The sequence below is a fragment of the Gadus macrocephalus genome, chromosome 22 (assembly GCF_031168955.1).
Source record: "Gadus macrocephalus chromosome 22, ASM3116895v1".
Taxonomy (NCBI): Eukaryota; Metazoa; Chordata; class Actinopteri; order Gadiformes; family Gadidae; genus Gadus; species Gadus macrocephalus.
The window spans coordinates 9,879,194-9,897,219 of record NC_082403.1 but is presented as its reverse complement, the minus strand read 5'-3'; the positions used below and the strand labels follow the sequence as shown (position 1 = coordinate 9,897,219).

Sequence of the window (18,026 nt, the reverse complement as noted above, 5' to 3'; positions counted from 1 at the left end):
TTTTATGTATATATTTTTTGTATTTGAATTTTTTAGGACAATTTTGTTGTAGTAACTGAAAAATAATTAAACAGAAAAAAGAAAGGGAGAAAAGAGAAGAAAATGGATGCTAAGCATTGTGTGCGTGGTTAGTGTGATTGTGCGTGTTGTTGGGGTTAACTTCCAGATGACTATCGTCTTTTTAAGGGGCTATTTTGCTGTGGATCAAGGCTCTCGCTGGCCTCCACTGGTGAGCATTTCTTTGGCGAACAGTTTGATGCCAGATAAAACACTTGAAGAAACACTTTAAGAAGCACTTGACTCAGTGAGCTTGGACTTGGAAATGATTTAGAACACGGACACACACACACACACACACACACACACACACACGCACACACGCACACTAACATGCACCACGTCTGTTTGTGTCCTCATGGACACTCGGACACACACAAAAACATACACGCATACAAAGATGCCTATGTATGTGCACTGGTACAAAACACACACGCACACACACACACACACACACACACACACACACACACACACACACACACGCAACCATACACTCATGCAGGGAGCACTTGCATATTCCTTCCTGAGACAGTTAACCTTGAAGTCATCCGTCACCAATTTACATTAGCTGCCTCTCCCCCCACCCCCATCCGGCCCCCCCTGCTGTCAGGGAACAAGCGGAGCTACACTGATTCCCACATAACACCCGGAACGGACATGCATAATTCAATCTTCACATGTTCTTACTCCTATTCCCTCTTCTCTTTTTTCCTCTTCTTCTTTCTTCCATTTGTCCGTCACATAATTGATCATGAGCGTTCCCCCAAACTATCTATCTCTCTCCGTTGTTCCCCCCTCCTCTCCTCCCCTCACCTCTCTCTCTCTCTCTCTCTCTCTCTCTCTCCTTTAAATCTATTGCTCTCCTTATCGCTCTCTCTTTCCCAATTACTTATCATCCCTGCTCCCCTCTCCCTCCCTCCCTGTGATTCCCCTTTCCGTCCTCTCATTGTACACTCCATCTTCTCACCTCCCCCTCTCCCCCTTCTCTCCCCAGCTCCGTGTGGTGGGGATTTGAAAGCGCCCAGTGGGATCATCCTGTCCCCTGGATGGCCTGAGCTTTACAAGGAGGCCCTTAACTGTGAGTGGATCATCGAGGCCCCTCCCGGCTACCCAATCAAGATCATCTTTGACAAGTGAGTCTCCCACTTGCGAACGCACATACACACACACAGAAGCAAATGCAACCACACAAAAACACATGGAAAGGAACAAAATGAACAAGTGCTTGTACACATGCGTACATGCTCACGCCTACACACACACGCAAATGCACACACACACGTGCACACACACATGCATTCACACAAGTATGTGCTAAAGCACATGACACAGGCATAGACACACGCACGCACGCGCACGCAGGCGCGCGCGCGCAAACACCTTATCTTATATCATGACACTTTTAACAGCCCTTTAGGAGTCACATTGTTTCAGGAACGAGTCAAATCCCTTGTTGCCTCTTTTCTTTATATTCTTATATATTTCTTTATATGTCATGTTTCCCTCTCGGCCCTCTCTTTTTGCCCTTTTTTATTCCCTCTTTGTTCGCTAATGCAGCAGATCAGCACATCTTCATGTACAAAATATACTCCCAAGGGTTGAATAACCTCCCGGTTTATGTATCGAGTTGTGATCTTAATTATTGGATTGAATAATTGTAATGCCCCCTCCCCCAACCCCCTCCTTCCCTCCTTTCACAAACACACACAAATACACACAAGCACACACACACAGTGTCGCCATGGCTGATCTGTTATCCCAACACGCTCTGACGACCAAAGGTACTCACAAACACCAAAAAAAACGCATCCACATATAAACGTGTCGTTCACGTGACTTTCAGCTCTCCACATGAGCGAGAGAGTTAAATCTGGATCAAACACATGCATGTTAACATTTGACCGTAGCACCACTCGTGTGGCCGTCTCATTACTGTCAGGGATAGATGGCTTGCCGGGGCCAGATGAAAACAAAATAAGTGCTGGCCGCTCTTTGATTCGCCCGGAGCATCCATAAAGCCTGGCGCCGCAGCCTACGTTTAGACGACCTGATGCCGCTCTGCAGACAGACGTATTATCCACCGCTTTGATGATGAAATGGGACAAGGACACTGAGAATACAGCACATATACACACACATAGAGGGAGAGACGCACAAAGACACACACGCATACACATACACACACACACACACACACACACACGCATACACATACACACACACGCATACACACGTGGAGACACACAAACACAGACACAGAAACAGACACACACACGCACACAAAAAAGACAAAAGGACACTCTTCAGAAGCCTGGGGCACTCATCGTGAATTCAAATGGAGACTCTGCATTAGATGCATGTGTCTAGATCAAGACACATGCACAGCACACATATGTACACATGCATGCACACGCAAACACATGCACGTGCACACGCACAGACAATGCAATCGGATCAATCTATTGCAACCTATATGCAAGGATAGTGTCACAACCAAATGGCAACTTGGCCATTGTGCCCAAAGCATCACGGCTTTTGATCTCTACCATCCTCTCTATTATCTCTCTCTCCCCTCTTCCCCTCCCCAAGGTTCCGCACAGAGGTGAACTACGACGTGCTGGAGGTGCGTGACGGACGCTTCCCGTCCTCGCCGCTCATCGGCAGCTACCAGGGCACCCAGGTTCCCCAGTTCCTCATCAGCACCTCCAACTACATCTTCATGCTCTTCTCCACCGACAAGAGCCACTCTGACATCGGCTTCCGCATCCGCTACGAGAGTATGTTTGTTTCCGAAGTGTTTGAGTTTTGGGTTCGGCCTTTAATTTAAGACAGGATGTTTGAGAGATGAAGGTATTTTGTCAAGAGAGCCCTGTAAACATTTCCCCAAACAGACATTTTCGACAAACAAATGCTCAAACAACAAACAATGATAAATAATCAAATGCATGAATACATGATCAATTATTTCTAGCGCCCTTCACATACCTGCGGCATATACCGTGAACCCTCCATACCTTCTGTCAGCTTGTTTATCTTTTGAAGAGATTCAATAATTCAGTCAAGGCAGCCAATTCCACATACAAGGAGAGAGCTTTCAAGAGGCTTTCTATTGGTGTGTTGCTATTAAAGTACTTTGTTTTGGACCAGATTGGCTATTTCTGCAACCCTTTTAGCATTCCATGACCTGGGGGGTATGACATGTGTCCTAGGAATAGCGGTTAGGTCTTAAGAAAACGTGAAGCTTGAAACTTGATCCACAATGCTTTTAGCCTTTAAGTGCATGTGCTTTTGTGTGTGTGTGCGCGTGTGTTGGTGCGTATGTGTGTGTGTTTGCGTGCGTGCGGTTGAAAAGTTCCCTTTTCGGGGTTATCGGGTGAAACTCATGGCTGCTGTCTTCCCTCCCCAGCACTCCAACTACAGTCAGATCACTGCGTGGATCCCGGTATCCCGGTCAACGGACAGCGCCATGGCAACGACTTTTATGTGGGAGCCCTGGTGACGTTCAACTGCGACGCTGGGTACACGCTGAGCGACTCTGAGCCTCTCGAGTGTGAGCCCAACTTCCAGTGGAGCCGTCCCCTGCCTACCTGCGATGGTACGCTCCACCGTGTTTAACAGTGTCTACAGCAGCACCACAACAACACAGGGTCCAGGGAGACAGAGTCTAGAGCGATGGGAGGCTGAGCTCAAAGGGAATGTTTGAGGTGTTGCACGGTGATGGATTAGTAGAAGCCTCTCTTGACTTTACTTCATTGGATTGCAATAAACTCGGTGGAATCCTGTAATCAAAAAGGGTAACCCCCCACAAGAATGGCAAATAGACCATTCCCTTATTGGGCTGAAAGGAGCCTTTGGTTCATATGGTTGTAAATTATTTATAAGTGAGGCACCGATCACACCATTTTGCTGTTCTCCTGCTTTAGTTCACTATAAATGCTTTTATATTGAAGAACGTTATTGATTGCCCCACCTTCTCCTTAATGATATCGACGGTGCGATCTAGGCATTTACTTTTACACTCTTTTGAAAGGCACTACTGATAAAATGCCTTTCACACAATTGTAAATTAATGGAAAAGTTTTAGGGGAGGCAGGATTTGGAAGAAGAGTTGTAAAGTATGTATTTTCCAGATAGTTGTATAAGTCTTGGCTTGTACTAACATATTTCTTCCCTCTTCTTTTGTCTCTCCATCTCCTTCTCCCACTTTTTGTGATGGCATTGGTATTATTTTTCTCATTTTATACAATCTGATATGCTTTCTCTGCCGTCCACCTACCCGTGCTCCTGTTGCTCCTCTTCCTCCTCCTCCTCCTCCTCCTCTTCCTCCGCCTTCTCCTCCTCCTCCTCCTCCTCCTCCTTCTCCAACACAGCGCTGTGCGGAGGCTATATCCAGGGAAACACCGGTACCATTCTGTCACCTGGCTTCCCCGACTTCTACCCACACAACCTCAACTGCACTTGGATGATCGAGTCGTCTCACGGCAAAGGTCAGCGATCCCAGAAGGCCCCGTCCGTCCGGCCCCCTTCGTCCCATAACCCTCCGCCGCAGTTTTGAATTACACGCACCAAAGTAGACATTTGGTTATTGTTAAAGTTCAGTTTCCTCCTTTAAGTGGTTCAGTTTATGCACCGTGAACGCCGCATCCCGTCGAAAAAGGCCAAATGGCCTAGAGGCCCCGGGGCCCCGCAGGATGACTCACGCCGTCGCGTTGTTCCGCTTGTCTTGAGATGAGCGCCCACAGAAGGATAAGAGACGGATTTGTATTTATTTATTTATTCCACTCTCGTTACCTTCTCGTGTTCATATCCCAAGCTGGCAGTAACTATCTCTGCTATGAATAGGATGAGTCATTTCTTCAAACGGCTTTTAGTTTTTGTTTATTAGAAACTTTGAACAACTTTGATCAGCTCCGTGACAGGGCTAGGTGCATCAATAATCCATGTTTTCCCTGAGGTACAATTTACATGAAACCAAGCAACACGCCACCACCACCACAACAACAACAAGGCACCACCCTATCAATTCAATTCAATTCAATTGTATTTGTGTAGCCCTTAATCACCATTACAGTCTCAAAGGGCTTAACAGGGCAAATATTTACACCCCCCTGTCCCAACCCCCCAAGAGGACAAGAAAAAACTCCCTTAATCAGCAAGGAAGAAATCACGAGGAGGAACGCAGAGTGGGGAACGCGCTTTACATTGATGATGGGGTGCTGGCTGGTTAACCATAAGGAGAATCACCGCAACACGCTACAACAGACAGTTGAATGAATTAGAAGGGAAAAGTGCAATAACCGATCTGTGTCCTTACCACCGCCTCCCCCGTCTGTTCCGCAGGTGTGCAGTTCACCTTCCACACCTTCCACCTGGAGAGCCCCCACGACCACCTGCTGGTGACGGAGAACAGCAGCTTCTCCCAGCCCCTGTGGAGGCTGACGGGCTCCACCCTGCCCCCCACCCTGAGCGCGGGGCTCTTCGGCAACTACACCGCCCAGATCCGCTTCCTCTCCGACTTCTCCGTCTCCTACGAGGGCTTCAACATCACCTTCTCCGGTAAAAGGGCGGGTGGTGGGGTGGGGGTTCGGAGACAGGGCGTACGGGGTGGCCCCGACGACTGCTTCCGCCGCAGGAAGTGGGGATCACGCCGCTGTTGTTGTCGTTATGAATGGTGGATTACGATGGTCGCTCTGACTACATCATTACCCATTGTGACTATGCGTAAAGGTTGAGGTTAGAGGTCAGGGGGTTAGGTCGCCATAGGTAGACCGTGGATCATGGGGGTTTGATCCCACAACCTTTCTACCGGGAGGAAAACAAGGAGATCATATGGAGTTCATTCTGCGCTGAAAAGTGACAGCGTCCCAATCTAGGGCTGTGGAGGATCCCGCATGGTTTGGTTCTAGCTCAGCAGCTTTAAGTGTTTTGTTGTTTTTTCCTTAAAGGCGTTCTATCTAATTATGTACTTCATTAACCCGTATAAAACCCACCTAACCATTCCTCCAACGTTGTGCTAAGGATATACCATCACAACCAGACCCCCTTCGTTTTTATCGGGACTATTATCAAGTTAATGGTGAGAAACCCTCAACGAATAAACAACTGCAGAGACGCTGTTCCCTAACTTTTTTCCGATATACGTGGTCCATTTTGTATGTTCAAGGTGAACGCACTCAAGGCCCTTGGCAGAGCGATGTCCGGGTGTTCTTCATGCAATATATTATAATAATATTGTAATATAGTAAATATTACTTATTTTATTCATTTGACCAAATTATCCTTTGTACTTATTGCACCGTGGGTCAGAGACGAACACAATTTTGATTTCTATATTTGTCTTGCGCATATTTGGTAATTGACAACAGAGCTGGTTTTGACTTTGACTTTGATACTGTTATATATTTAAGGAATTAGTTCGGGTCTTTTTTTAGCCACACCCTGTGCTGTGAATCGATGAAATGACTCAAGCAACCAACGTCCCCCTGTCCCCAGAGTACGACTTGGAGCCCTGCGAGGACCCGGGCATCCCCACCTACAGCACCCGCAAGGGGCTGCAGTACGGGGTGGGAGACATCCTCATCTTCTCCTGCTTCCCAGGGTACCGCCTGGAGGGTCCGCCCCGGGTGGTGTGTCTAGGGGGGAGACGGCGGGTGTGGAGCTCCCCTCTGCCAAGGTGTGTGGGTAGGTGGTCACATGCTTTCTTATTTATATACCTAAATACACACACACCCATACCCATTTCCCAACACATCACCCACCTCCCCCCGCCAGACATGATGCCTGATGTAGTCCATGCATTCACACACACACACACACACACACACACACACACACACACACACACACACACACACACACACACACACACACACACACACACACACACACACACTCACACACAGGCCATTTTTGTTGATACCATGGTTCTTCAGGAAGGTGGAGGCTACCTTAACACAGGCTGTGTTACAACACTATTTCTTTACATCCTCCTTCCTATTGCTTGTTCACCATTCCCTCGAGGACACAAGCAGAGCAGAGGAAAGTGGGGGTGTGGGCAGGTGACAGCCGAGTTTTTTAAATGTCCTAACATGTGACGTAGGCTGTCGACGAGCTGGGCCAATCACCACTTCCAGTCTAAGATTTAGGATGCAAGGAAGAGGGGAATCGTTGGCTTAAAAAATATGGAAAACGTCCTCTAGATACAGCCCATTCTTTTAAAGCCCTGGTTCAAAATGGTTTATTACACTTTTTGAGAAATTACCGGTGCTCAAAGTTATCGAATGGTTTGTACGTTTATTGGGTAATTTGTAAACTTGAAAGTCTCATGGAGCCAAGTCATTAAGATGTGTTAAGCATCATTATTTATTTATTCTGATGTGGCACCTTTGTTAGTTGTTTATATTGTGCGTTGCTGCTTTGCTCCCACTGTCAATGTTGGCGGTTGCCAGGTATTGCTGAATTAGTTCCATGTAGGGCAAGTGATTCCCTGATGAGGGCAAGCGTAAAAACAAACTAACCAGCAAAAAGAATGTTTAGAAACGATAAGTTAGTTGCAGTCTGCTTTTCTTTCTTTTTTTGTACATTGAATCTGATCCCCAAAGATCAAATTGCCCAAAATAATTGCTCATTATAAATATCATATTCAGGTTACAGTTAATATAAGCTACTTTGCACTTTCGGAGTAACCGACTTTAAAACCTCATCTGTAATAACTCCATTTCATGGTTCCCTCACTAACCCCTTCATGTTGATATGACTATTTCAATTTGTGATTTGAGTTTCAAGCATATGGTGATAAATATGTCCTCTGCTCTCTCAAACTACTCCTCTACTGGGACCCTTTCTTCCTCCCTCTCTCTCTGTCTCATTCTTTCACACTATCTCCCTCACTCATTGTCTCTCTATCTGTCTCTCTGTCACTCTCTCTCTCCCTATCTGTCATCAATCTGAGCCATTGTTCTGTCTCTCTCTCTCTCTCTCTCTGTCTCTGTCTCTGTCTCTGTCTCTCTCTCTCTCTCTCTCTCTCTCTCTCTGTCTCTCTCTCTCTCTCTCTCTCTCTCTCTCTCTCTCTCTCTCTCTCTCTCTCTCTCTCTCTCTCTCTCTCTTCCCCCCCCCCCCCCCTCCCTCCCCAATATCAATCTGATCTGTGGTTCCATCACTGTCTGTCTTTCTGTCCGTCTCTCGGTCTCAATCTGTCTATCTCCCGTTGTTTTCTCTGTCATTCTATATTGCGCTCTGTATCATCATTCTGATCCACCGTTCCCTCTTTCTTTCTCTCCTTATCTCCCTATCTCTCTCTCTCTCCTCCAGCCGAGTGCGGATCCTCAGTGACTGGCACGCAGGGGGTTCTGCTCTCGCCCAACTACCCCGGTTACTATGGAAACAGCCACGAGTGCATCTACTCCATCAAGACGCAGGCTGGCAAAGGAATCCAGCTCAGAGCGAGAGATTTCAGACTGGAGGAGGATGATATGCTTAAAGTGAGAAGGAGTACACCCCACACACACACACACACGCACACGCACACACACATGTGGTACTGTTTCTATGTGTTTGCATGTGTGTGTTGTAAATCTGTGACTTTGTCTGTGAACAGTTGCTGTTTGGTCGCGTCAATGTTTATACAGTGCGTGTCTGAGTGACTTAATTCATTGCATGCGTGTCTGTCTTTGTGTGTGTGTGTCCGCCATTGAGGTGCCCATGTTTCCTTGCAGATTCTGCACTCGGGTGTGCATGTGTTTGGGTATGTGTATCTGTGTGGTCCCTCGCTGACTGTTTAAGCTAATTATTACCCCCCCCACACACTCCCACAGGTGTTTGATGGGAACAGTAACCAGGCCCGTCTGCTGGGGTTGTTCACTGGGAGTGAGCTGTTGGACACCACCCTTAACTCCACCTCAAGCTCCATGTGGCTGGAGTTCATCAGCAACTCAGACAACACCAGCAAGGGCTTTGAGCTCCACTACACCAGTGAGTGTAGACCTACACACACACACACGCACGCACGCACACACACACACACACGCACGCACGCACGCACGCACGCACGCACGCACGCACGCACGCACGCACGCACGCACGCACGCACGCACGCACGCACGCACGCACGCACGCACGCACGCACGCACGCACGCACGCACGCACGCACGCACGCACGCACGCACGCACGCACGCGCACACACGCACACGCACACACACACAGACACGCCCTCATGCACGTAAGAACACATGCAACCATGCGTCCACACACACATGCACTCGTCCATGCACACACATGCACTCATACCTGTAAAAACTAATTTATACACGAACACAAACCCACATACATGCACACAAACACGTACAAATGCATTCACATACTGTACATGCACGCATATATATGCACATATGTGCTGGCACGGATGCGCACGCGGATTCTCACACACACGCACGCACGCACAAGAACAAACACAAGCTGATGTACACACATCCATGCAAACACACACACCCACATACACACTCACACATATACCTACACACTCACACAAAGTCTGGCCACTGGGCAGATGCTCGTTTACAGGTTAAATTAATTAGCACTAAACACGGAAAGGTTACATTAATGTGTGTGCCCATGGGTGGCCAGTAAAATAATGAGTAACTTTAAAAGGAATTGACAGATGAGAAGGCTATGCATAACATTAGGCTACAGGCACAATGTTTCCATGAAACAACACACACATAGCACACGTGAGCATTCTGATGCCATTGTTGCTGTCCTTTCCTCCTTCCCTCCTTCATGTTGTTCCGCAACCTTTCTTTCTATCCTTTTTCCTGCCATACTTCCTTCCTTGTTGTATTTCCTAAATCCTAAAATAATATCTTCCTTCATTCTACGTTTCTTACTATACTTCACCTTCACTCTCACCTCTCCCCATGACCTTATCTTGACTAATACCTCCATCCTCCTCCTCCACTCAACCACCCCCACCTCTCTCCATCCCCACCAACCCAAACACCATCACCCCCTGCATTCCCTCCCACCTACCCACCCACCCACCCACCCACCAAGGCTTTAAGCTGGAGAGGTGCGAGGATCCCGGCGTGCCCCAGTTCGGCTACAAGAGGGAGGACAAGGGCCAATTTGCGGGCAGCAACGTATCCTACAGCTGCGACCCGGGCTACACCCTCAAGGGGCCCGAGGTGCTCACCTGCCTGAGAGGGGAGAGGCGGGCCTGGAACAGCCCTCTGCCGCTGTGTGTCGGTGAGTCCGTTACAGCCCTTCCTGCTGCGTCTTTCTATGTTGTGCCTTTGTTCTGTCAGTATTTCGCCTTTTTGTGTGTTTTTTTTTATCAATTTACTTTGTATTGGCGTCATTATTTCCGTTCCTGATAATCATTGTGGCAAACAAAGATGGAGGATATGATCGTCCACATGCCTTTTTCAGCTTACCTTGAGTTATGTTGATGCATGTATTTGCTGTATAATTAGCATTGCTCAGAATCCTCAACACAGACTCAGAATTACCGTGTGACCTAGTTTATTATTTGGTTCCTACTCCAACAAAGTTGAAAAGAAATTCTATACCATAAAAAGTAATATATTCTGGGTCATCCGGTAGGAGTACAGCTTGCGGGGAGGGTGTTTTATTCATTTATTTTTTCTCGCTTTCTAAACAACAATGATTTATTTTAGTCTCCATCCAGGATTGTCATTTGTATTCATGTATTCATATGCGAGTGTCTTATCACGAGGCCTCAAGTTCTCTCCATAGTCTCTACTTTTGTACTTTTACAAAATGCCTCAAAGAAGTTTGGATGTGTTCCAAAACTCAAGTAAGGTGCACATGAAAGGGGAAGCCTTCGATACACCGGGACCTCCAGATCTCTACTTGAAGCGGGATGAAACACATACCCCAGATGGGCAACTTGTTCTCTCAGGGCTGAACCTTCGCCATGATCTCTATCCTGATGTTTTCCTGCGGGCGGAAATAGCTTTCACTCATCATCCAAAGGGGTTGCCTGGTCGATTGCTCCCGCGAGTGTCTTGCTGCCCTTTGGGCCAGTCGCTTAACGCTTTGCTTGCTGAAACGGCTGCTAAAAAGAAATCAAACGGGTGGAGAGGGATGGATCGAGGAGGCAAGCGGCGGCAAGATAAATTAATTTGTCGGTACAGTCAAGAAAATACATTTACATATGTAATATTGAAATGTGAAGGGTGAGAAGCGCAGCCAACCGTGAGGATCTTGGATAAGAGCCACTGCTCGTCTGCTTTGAAAGGAGTCAGTCGAGATTGTTCATCAGGTAAGGATGCCCACTGGGCGCCTCCCAAGGGAGGTGTTCCAGGTATGAGCAGAGGGGAGGAGACCCCGGGGGAAGACCCAGGACTAGGTGGAGAGATTATATCCCAACACTGGCCTTGGAACGCCTCGGGATCCCCCGTCAGAGTTGGTCAATGTAGCCCGGGAATGGGAAGTCTGGGGGCCCCTGCTGGAGCTGCTGCCCCCGTGACCTGACCTCGGACAAGCGGTTTGAAGATGAGGATGATGATAGTGAAATGTTGATCTGCGCTCCCCATTCAGAATTGTTACATTGCCTCAAATGCAGCCACCATTTTGACGATACGCAAATCATCTCTAGGCACCCCAAAAATCATCTTACAACCCCCACTTTCAGAATAACTGGTTTAGTCCATGGATAAATAACTATACAATGAAAAATAACGTCAGCCCATAAACCCATTCAACCAGACCTTTTCCTTTTTTGACTGTGAAAACCCGATCGAGAGGAGCCAACCATTTGTTCTCACTGAGCTTATATTCCTGGATGAAAGCCCTGCAGTCCAACAGAATAAGGTAGATGGATGAGGGACACGGAACATTTAGTACATGTGGATTTCCCGTGAGTGAGAGCCAGAGAGCCAGAGAGCCAGAGAGCAAGCGGGTCCGAATTCCACCCCCCTAACCCCCCCTTCCCAAACCACCTCCACAACGCACACACCTCCTCAGTGGAAGCAGCGATCGCCGGAAATAGGAAGAGGGGGAGAGGATCTATTTCAGCTCAGCAGTTTGTGGAGTACCGGTGGAGTTCATCGGCTATATTTTGGATTCTTGTTTAGGACGGAGACGAATACGTCGACGGTAAATGCGAACATCTCTTCATATTTGATATGTTATCCTTTTTAAATAAACAGAGAGAGATAAACATAATGACGTGAGAAGGAACAGAGCATGATATCAAAAGATGTCCAGGGAAGCTTTTGTATAATTTATTTTCGGGAAATGAAAGGATTTAATCATCATCATCATCATCATCATCACCTTCCCAGTCTCAGTTCATCGTCATCATATCCGTCTTCATCCTTAACAGGCTGCAGGGTCCTCAAAGCCTCTGACTGACCCTGGTGGAAGAAGAGCGGCTTTGTTCTGTCTCCAGGATGGTCTCGAGAACGTTCACAACAATCATTTCACATGTCAAAGCACTCTGGGGTGGGCAGCTCAGAGGCCCGGGGGGATAATGACGCCTCGGCCCGGGTGGTTCTCTGAAGGCAGCGCATTAGTTTAAGTGGAACCAGAAGAAAAATCTGGGTGTTGGTCTAACATCAAACCATTTGATACTCTCCACAGCCTGTGTGTGCGCATGTGCCTGTGTGTGTGTGTGTGTTTATCAGTTTGTGTCCGTGTGTGCGTCTATGTGTGTTGGTGTGTGTGTGAGTGTGTTGGTGCGTGTATGTGTGAGTGTGTTGGTGTGTTGGTGTGTGTGTGTGTGTGTGTGTGTGTGTGTGTGTGTGTGTGTGTGTGTGTGTGTGTGTGTGTGTGTGTGTGTGTGTGTGTGTCCATACAGTGCAGTCCTGGAGATACGACAGTACTCGTTTCACAGCTCAACAAGCAGTGAATCCTCTAATGCCTCAGAGGGGCGCCACACCAAACATGAGCACAGGAACTGGCACCATCAGTTGCACAAAACGCCAGTGGGGGCCATGCTGGCGCCGGACACACATACACACGCTCAGATGCATGAAAAAAAAAAACACACATACAGACATGTGCTCACTGCCTTCCCTTCACTCTCTCTTTCGCTCTCTCTCTCTTCCTCTCTCTTGCCCTCTCTCGCTCTCTCTTGCATACAAACACACAAACTCACACATGCACTCACTGCCCTCTCTTTCCCTCTCTCTTTTGCCCTCTCTAGCTCTCTCGCTCCTTCGTGCATACATACACACACGCACGCACGCACGCACGCACGCACGCACGCACGCACGCACGCACGCACGCACGCACGCACACACACACACTGCTGTGCAAGATCAAGCATCTATCACAGCATCCAAAGGATGAACGTTGAGTTTGAGAAGATCAGCAAATACTGCAGCCCTGGATCGGATACGCCTCCACACATTTTGTGATCGATGACTCAAACTAAAAGCAAAGATATTTCCCTTGCGGCTCTCCGAATTTCTGATTTCTCTGCTGTTATTGTTAAGGAAAATCTGAGGAAATAATGTTCATTGCAAGTCCGATTCCGTTTTTATTTTTCATGCTGGAATCTTCTGTCACTACCTGGTGTGGAAGATTAATCCTAATAATGTCAAGTTATACAAATGATGTAACTTTGTTTGCATTGTTAATTAAAAATGCATTTGAACAAATTATGCTCCTAGAGTTATCCCCCTTCCTCTCCAATATAAGGGTGTTGAGCTGTGAAGCACTTGCACTGTAGCCACAAAGTCTGATGCTGAGGCCATGCAAATCTCCTGACTTCTTTATCTTGTAGATTCCTTTAGTTGTCTTGCAGACATATCCACTATGTTTTCCTTAGTTGTTCCTACACTCACTTTGAGATTTCCCTTTAAGAATTGTCTCTCTGAAGATGGTTGGTTAATGGTCCCAGTGTTTTCTTCCCCTGATCATGCTCTATTAAATCTAATACTTTGCTGTCAAGGTTCCCAAAAACATTTTTTTAGGAAACTTTTTTAATTTGTTCATCATTGTTGAGTATGAAGGATGACATCATAGCAGGGACAAAAGTGGATTGCCTTGACAGCGAAGAAATGCCTTGGGTGGTGGGTGTGAGAGTTTTTTTGGTTCTTCTGTCCACGGTTTCTGTTGTATGTGTTTGTGTGTTTACATTTTTGGTGTTTGTGCATGTGCATGTGAGGTATATGCAGTGTTTGTCTATGCACATACAAATGCGTGCCCCTGCGTGTGTGTGTGTGTGTGTGTGTGTGTGTGTGTGTGTGTTTGGTTGTGCGTGCACATGTGCGTGCGTGTATTGACCTGAGAATATAGAGTGGGGCACCACCCTGTCTATCATTAAAGCGGGCTAAAGAAGCCCATTGGGTTTAATATATGAACGTAATGTCAATAATTGATAATGAGAGAATTGATGCACTGCACTTTATTGTAAGTGGTATGATGCACCTTCCCCACTTAAAATGTCAGGATGTTAACCCTGTCTCATCCATTGTTGTGTGTGCGTCTTTTTTTTCTTTTTCATTCTAGTTGTGTGTGTAATATAATGATCAGCCATTTATTTACAATTGTGCCATTCACCCACATCTCAACCTCTATTTCAAACCATTAATAACCAACCTTGCATGATTCTCGCTCTCGCTCTCTCCTCTCTCTCTTTTATCTTTATCTTTATCTCTCTCTCTCTCTCTCTCTCTCTCTCTCTCTCTCTCTCTCTCTCTCTCTCTCTCTCTCTCTCTCTCATCTCTCCCTTATCTCTTTCCCTCTCTCTCCTTTATCTCTCTCTCTCTTATCTCTCCCTTATCTCTTTCCCTCTCTCTCCTTTATCTCTCTCTCTCTCTCTCTCTCTCTCTCTCTCTCTCTCTCTCTCTCTCGCTCTCATCTCTCCCTTATCTCTTATCTCTCCCTTATCTCTTTCCCTCTCTCTCCTTTATCTCTCTCTCTCTCTCTCTCTCTCTCTCTCTCTCTCTCTCTCTCTCTCTCTCTCTCGCCCTTATCTCTCTCTCCCAGCCGAGTGTGGCGGCAGCATCAAGGATGACCCGTCGGGCCGGATCCTCTCTCCAGGATACCCGGCTCCTTATGAACACAACCTCCACTGCGTCTGGACCATCGAAGCCCCGCCCGGGAGCACCGTCAGGTCTGTCTCCTCCATCCACCCACCCCCACCTGTACTCAAGTTTACTAGCGCTGCAATGCCTTGGTGGATTTCCAATGCGTTTCCTGCAACAGGGGGTTTCTCTGTCTGTGCTCCCTCAGTCGGAGAAGATCGTGTTGCTCATTAGATGCTTTAATGTGCCCGGTTAGCAGGTCCATTTGTAGAAGGTTTATATAACTGTGGTACTATTAACCGTTTTGTAATCAAGGGGACACTGTAATTCAAATCAACTTACAGTGAATCGATTTCTAGATACATGTTAACAGGCATGTAAGGAGTGAATGAATCTTGCTCAAAGATATCTCGAGGTAGACTGGGAACTCAGAAACTCTTAGCCGGGAGGCAATCGCCCTTAAGCCTAGACTATCCGGCAGATTTGGTCGAAGTTTGTTAATTTTTTTTTAATACATTTCTGAGCGTTCATCTGATGTTGGTGTGTTGGACAGAGCAAAAATGGCAGTTGGTTCTTCCAATCCTGTTTGAGTCGAAGTTTGGCCAGAACAGAACCAACACCAGTTAAGCCGTTGACGCAATTGGATGAGAAACCTCTCTTCCCACGCAGACACACACACACATGCACCCCCATACTCACACACACGCACACACACAAACACACACACTTCATCACGCACGCACTCACAAACTCATGCACACACGTACTCACTAGCTCACGCACTCACTCATTCACTCACTCACTCACTCACTATCTCACTCATGTACACACACACTCACTCACTCATGCACTCATTGCAGAACCTACCACCCACCCACACGAACACACACACACACGCACACAAAGACACACTTACGCACACTTATTCACCCACACCCACACACACGCAGGCCCAAGATGCAGAAGAGGGGCCCACTTAATAGGTCCTGGAGTTGCAGCATCCTTGAGGTTTCAGAAAGATCCCGTGGAGTGAAGCGGCAGCCAGGGAGTGTGTGTGCAAGCCCCCGAGGTACTCGAGGTAGCCGCTGATTGCGTTGCAGAGGGCACACTGTTCCTCATCCTCATCCCCCTAAGTGTGTCTGGCTGTAGGGGAGAGAAGGGAGGGGGGGGGGTGGTGGTTGGGTGAGGTGGGGGTGGGGGAATACGCAATAGGCGAAACAGGGCCAGGAGTGAGGCACGAAGAGAGAGGGGAGAGCGAGTGGGTGTCTAGAATTAAAAGGAGGTCTGTGCCCTGATAAATCATATTAACTATTCCTAGGGGGTCAGGTTCCGGTGCTCATCAGTATGGGGCGCCATGTCCGTCAGTGTGTAAGTGCGGGATGTATGGGCTCCTCGGGGCGGTGAACATTTGAATGTATGAATAGAGTTTTGCCATGGCTAGGAGATTGAATTAAATTCATGTACTTTTGGGGGGCTTGACACCTTTGATCTTGTAGGAACAACCTGACTTTGAATACATGCTCAGTAGCTGTTCCGCTCGGGTGCACTCGTGAACACGATCGCGCGCACAGATACGACAGTAACCATACACGCACGCACACACACACACGCACGCACACACACACACACACACACACACACACACACACACACACACACACACACACACACACACACACACACACACACACACACACACACACACACATACTTCTGCTTGTACACACGGGTGAGAAAGAACGTGTGACAAGATGTGCAACACAGTGTACATGTTTCAACGCCTCAGGTGAAAAGCAGCATAGGTTCATTAGCGCCTTCCCCACACCACTGGATACCTTAAATTCTCCCTCTCGCTCTCTCTCTGTTGCTCTCTGTGTGTGTGTGTGTCAGTGTGGGATATGGCTCTGTGTACTTGCCTTTGATCCCCATCCACCGGCATCCATTATAGAGCAGCATTTGCAATGCATCAGGGCCCAGGCGTTGGTTTGTCGACCAGAGCTGGCGGTCTAATTAGAAAGTGCACCGAAGGCTTGTGAGACGCCTAGCTTGTTTAACGCTACGCCAGATCAAGGGCTGGCGCAGTGGTGGTGATGGTGGTGGGTGTTGGTGGTAAAGATTTGAAAATAAAATGGATGATCAGATGTTAAAAGGAAGAGACCTGTCGTAATAAAAAGTGGAAGGGATTATTAAGTGTGTCAGAAAGGTGGGGAGAATCATTTGTAAAGTGATGGATTCTCCCCTTTACTGCTTGTTATTACCTCATTCCCGCCGGCCCCCCCAGCCCACCCTCCAAACACATACACAAACACACACACACACACACATGCAAACACAAACACGTTTTTTATTGGAAGGAATTGCATCCTAGCATGTGTGCAGCTCTATCTTGAGAGACACTGTGTGTGTGGGTGTGCGTGGGCGTGTGTGGTGTGTGTGTGCGTGCATTGCTACCTTTGCCCTTTTTTATCTCACCCGTCCAATGCACAATTTGACACCTGTGCCTGGCCTGAAATTGAATTTGAATACGCTTTTGTTCCCACTATGATAGCATCACTTTCATGCCATTGCGTCACCCTTACCACAATACAAGAAGCAGACAGAGATTGATTTCCCCACTTTCTATTTCATTTCATATAGAGATATGCCCCCCCCCCAACCCCCCAACCCCCCTGCTCTCCCCTCCCCTCTCCCTCGCCTATCCACCTCCCTCCTCCAACCCCCTTTGTTGGTTATTTTCTTCCCTGCTGTCAGCATTACACCCGGAGAGTCTCAGAGTAGCCGTAGCTGATTGGGCCGAGTGGGGACACGGGGCACAGAAATCATATACTTTTCAAGTGAGGATCAAATGTCACTTACATGGTTGCATTGAGATGATTGATTGGGCTCTTCATTATCTCAAAGGTCCAGTCCAATGAAGGCAATTAGTGTACTCAACCGAGACTGACGGCTGCGGAATCAAAAACACGGTTGCG

General features: G+C 47.5%; 1 protein-coding gene across 1 annotated transcript in view; it reads left to right on the top strand.

The window, feature by feature from the left end:
- Positions 1–18,026, top strand: part of csmd2 (CUB and Sushi multiple domains 2) — a 242,171-nt gene that overhangs the window by 126,850 nt on the left and 97,295 nt on the right. The window contains 10 exon segments of the mRNA XM_060042704.1: positions 1,055–1,193; positions 2,650–2,837; positions 3,467–3,655; positions 4,431–4,547; positions 5,401–5,616; positions 6,553–6,741; positions 8,371–8,540; positions 8,874–9,030; positions 10,109–10,300; positions 15,017–15,143. Coding sequence (XP_059898687.1) covers positions 1,055–1,193; positions 2,650–2,837; positions 3,467–3,655; positions 4,431–4,547; positions 5,401–5,616; positions 6,553–6,741; positions 8,371–8,540; positions 8,874–9,030; positions 10,109–10,300; positions 15,017–15,143 — 1,684 coding nt within the window.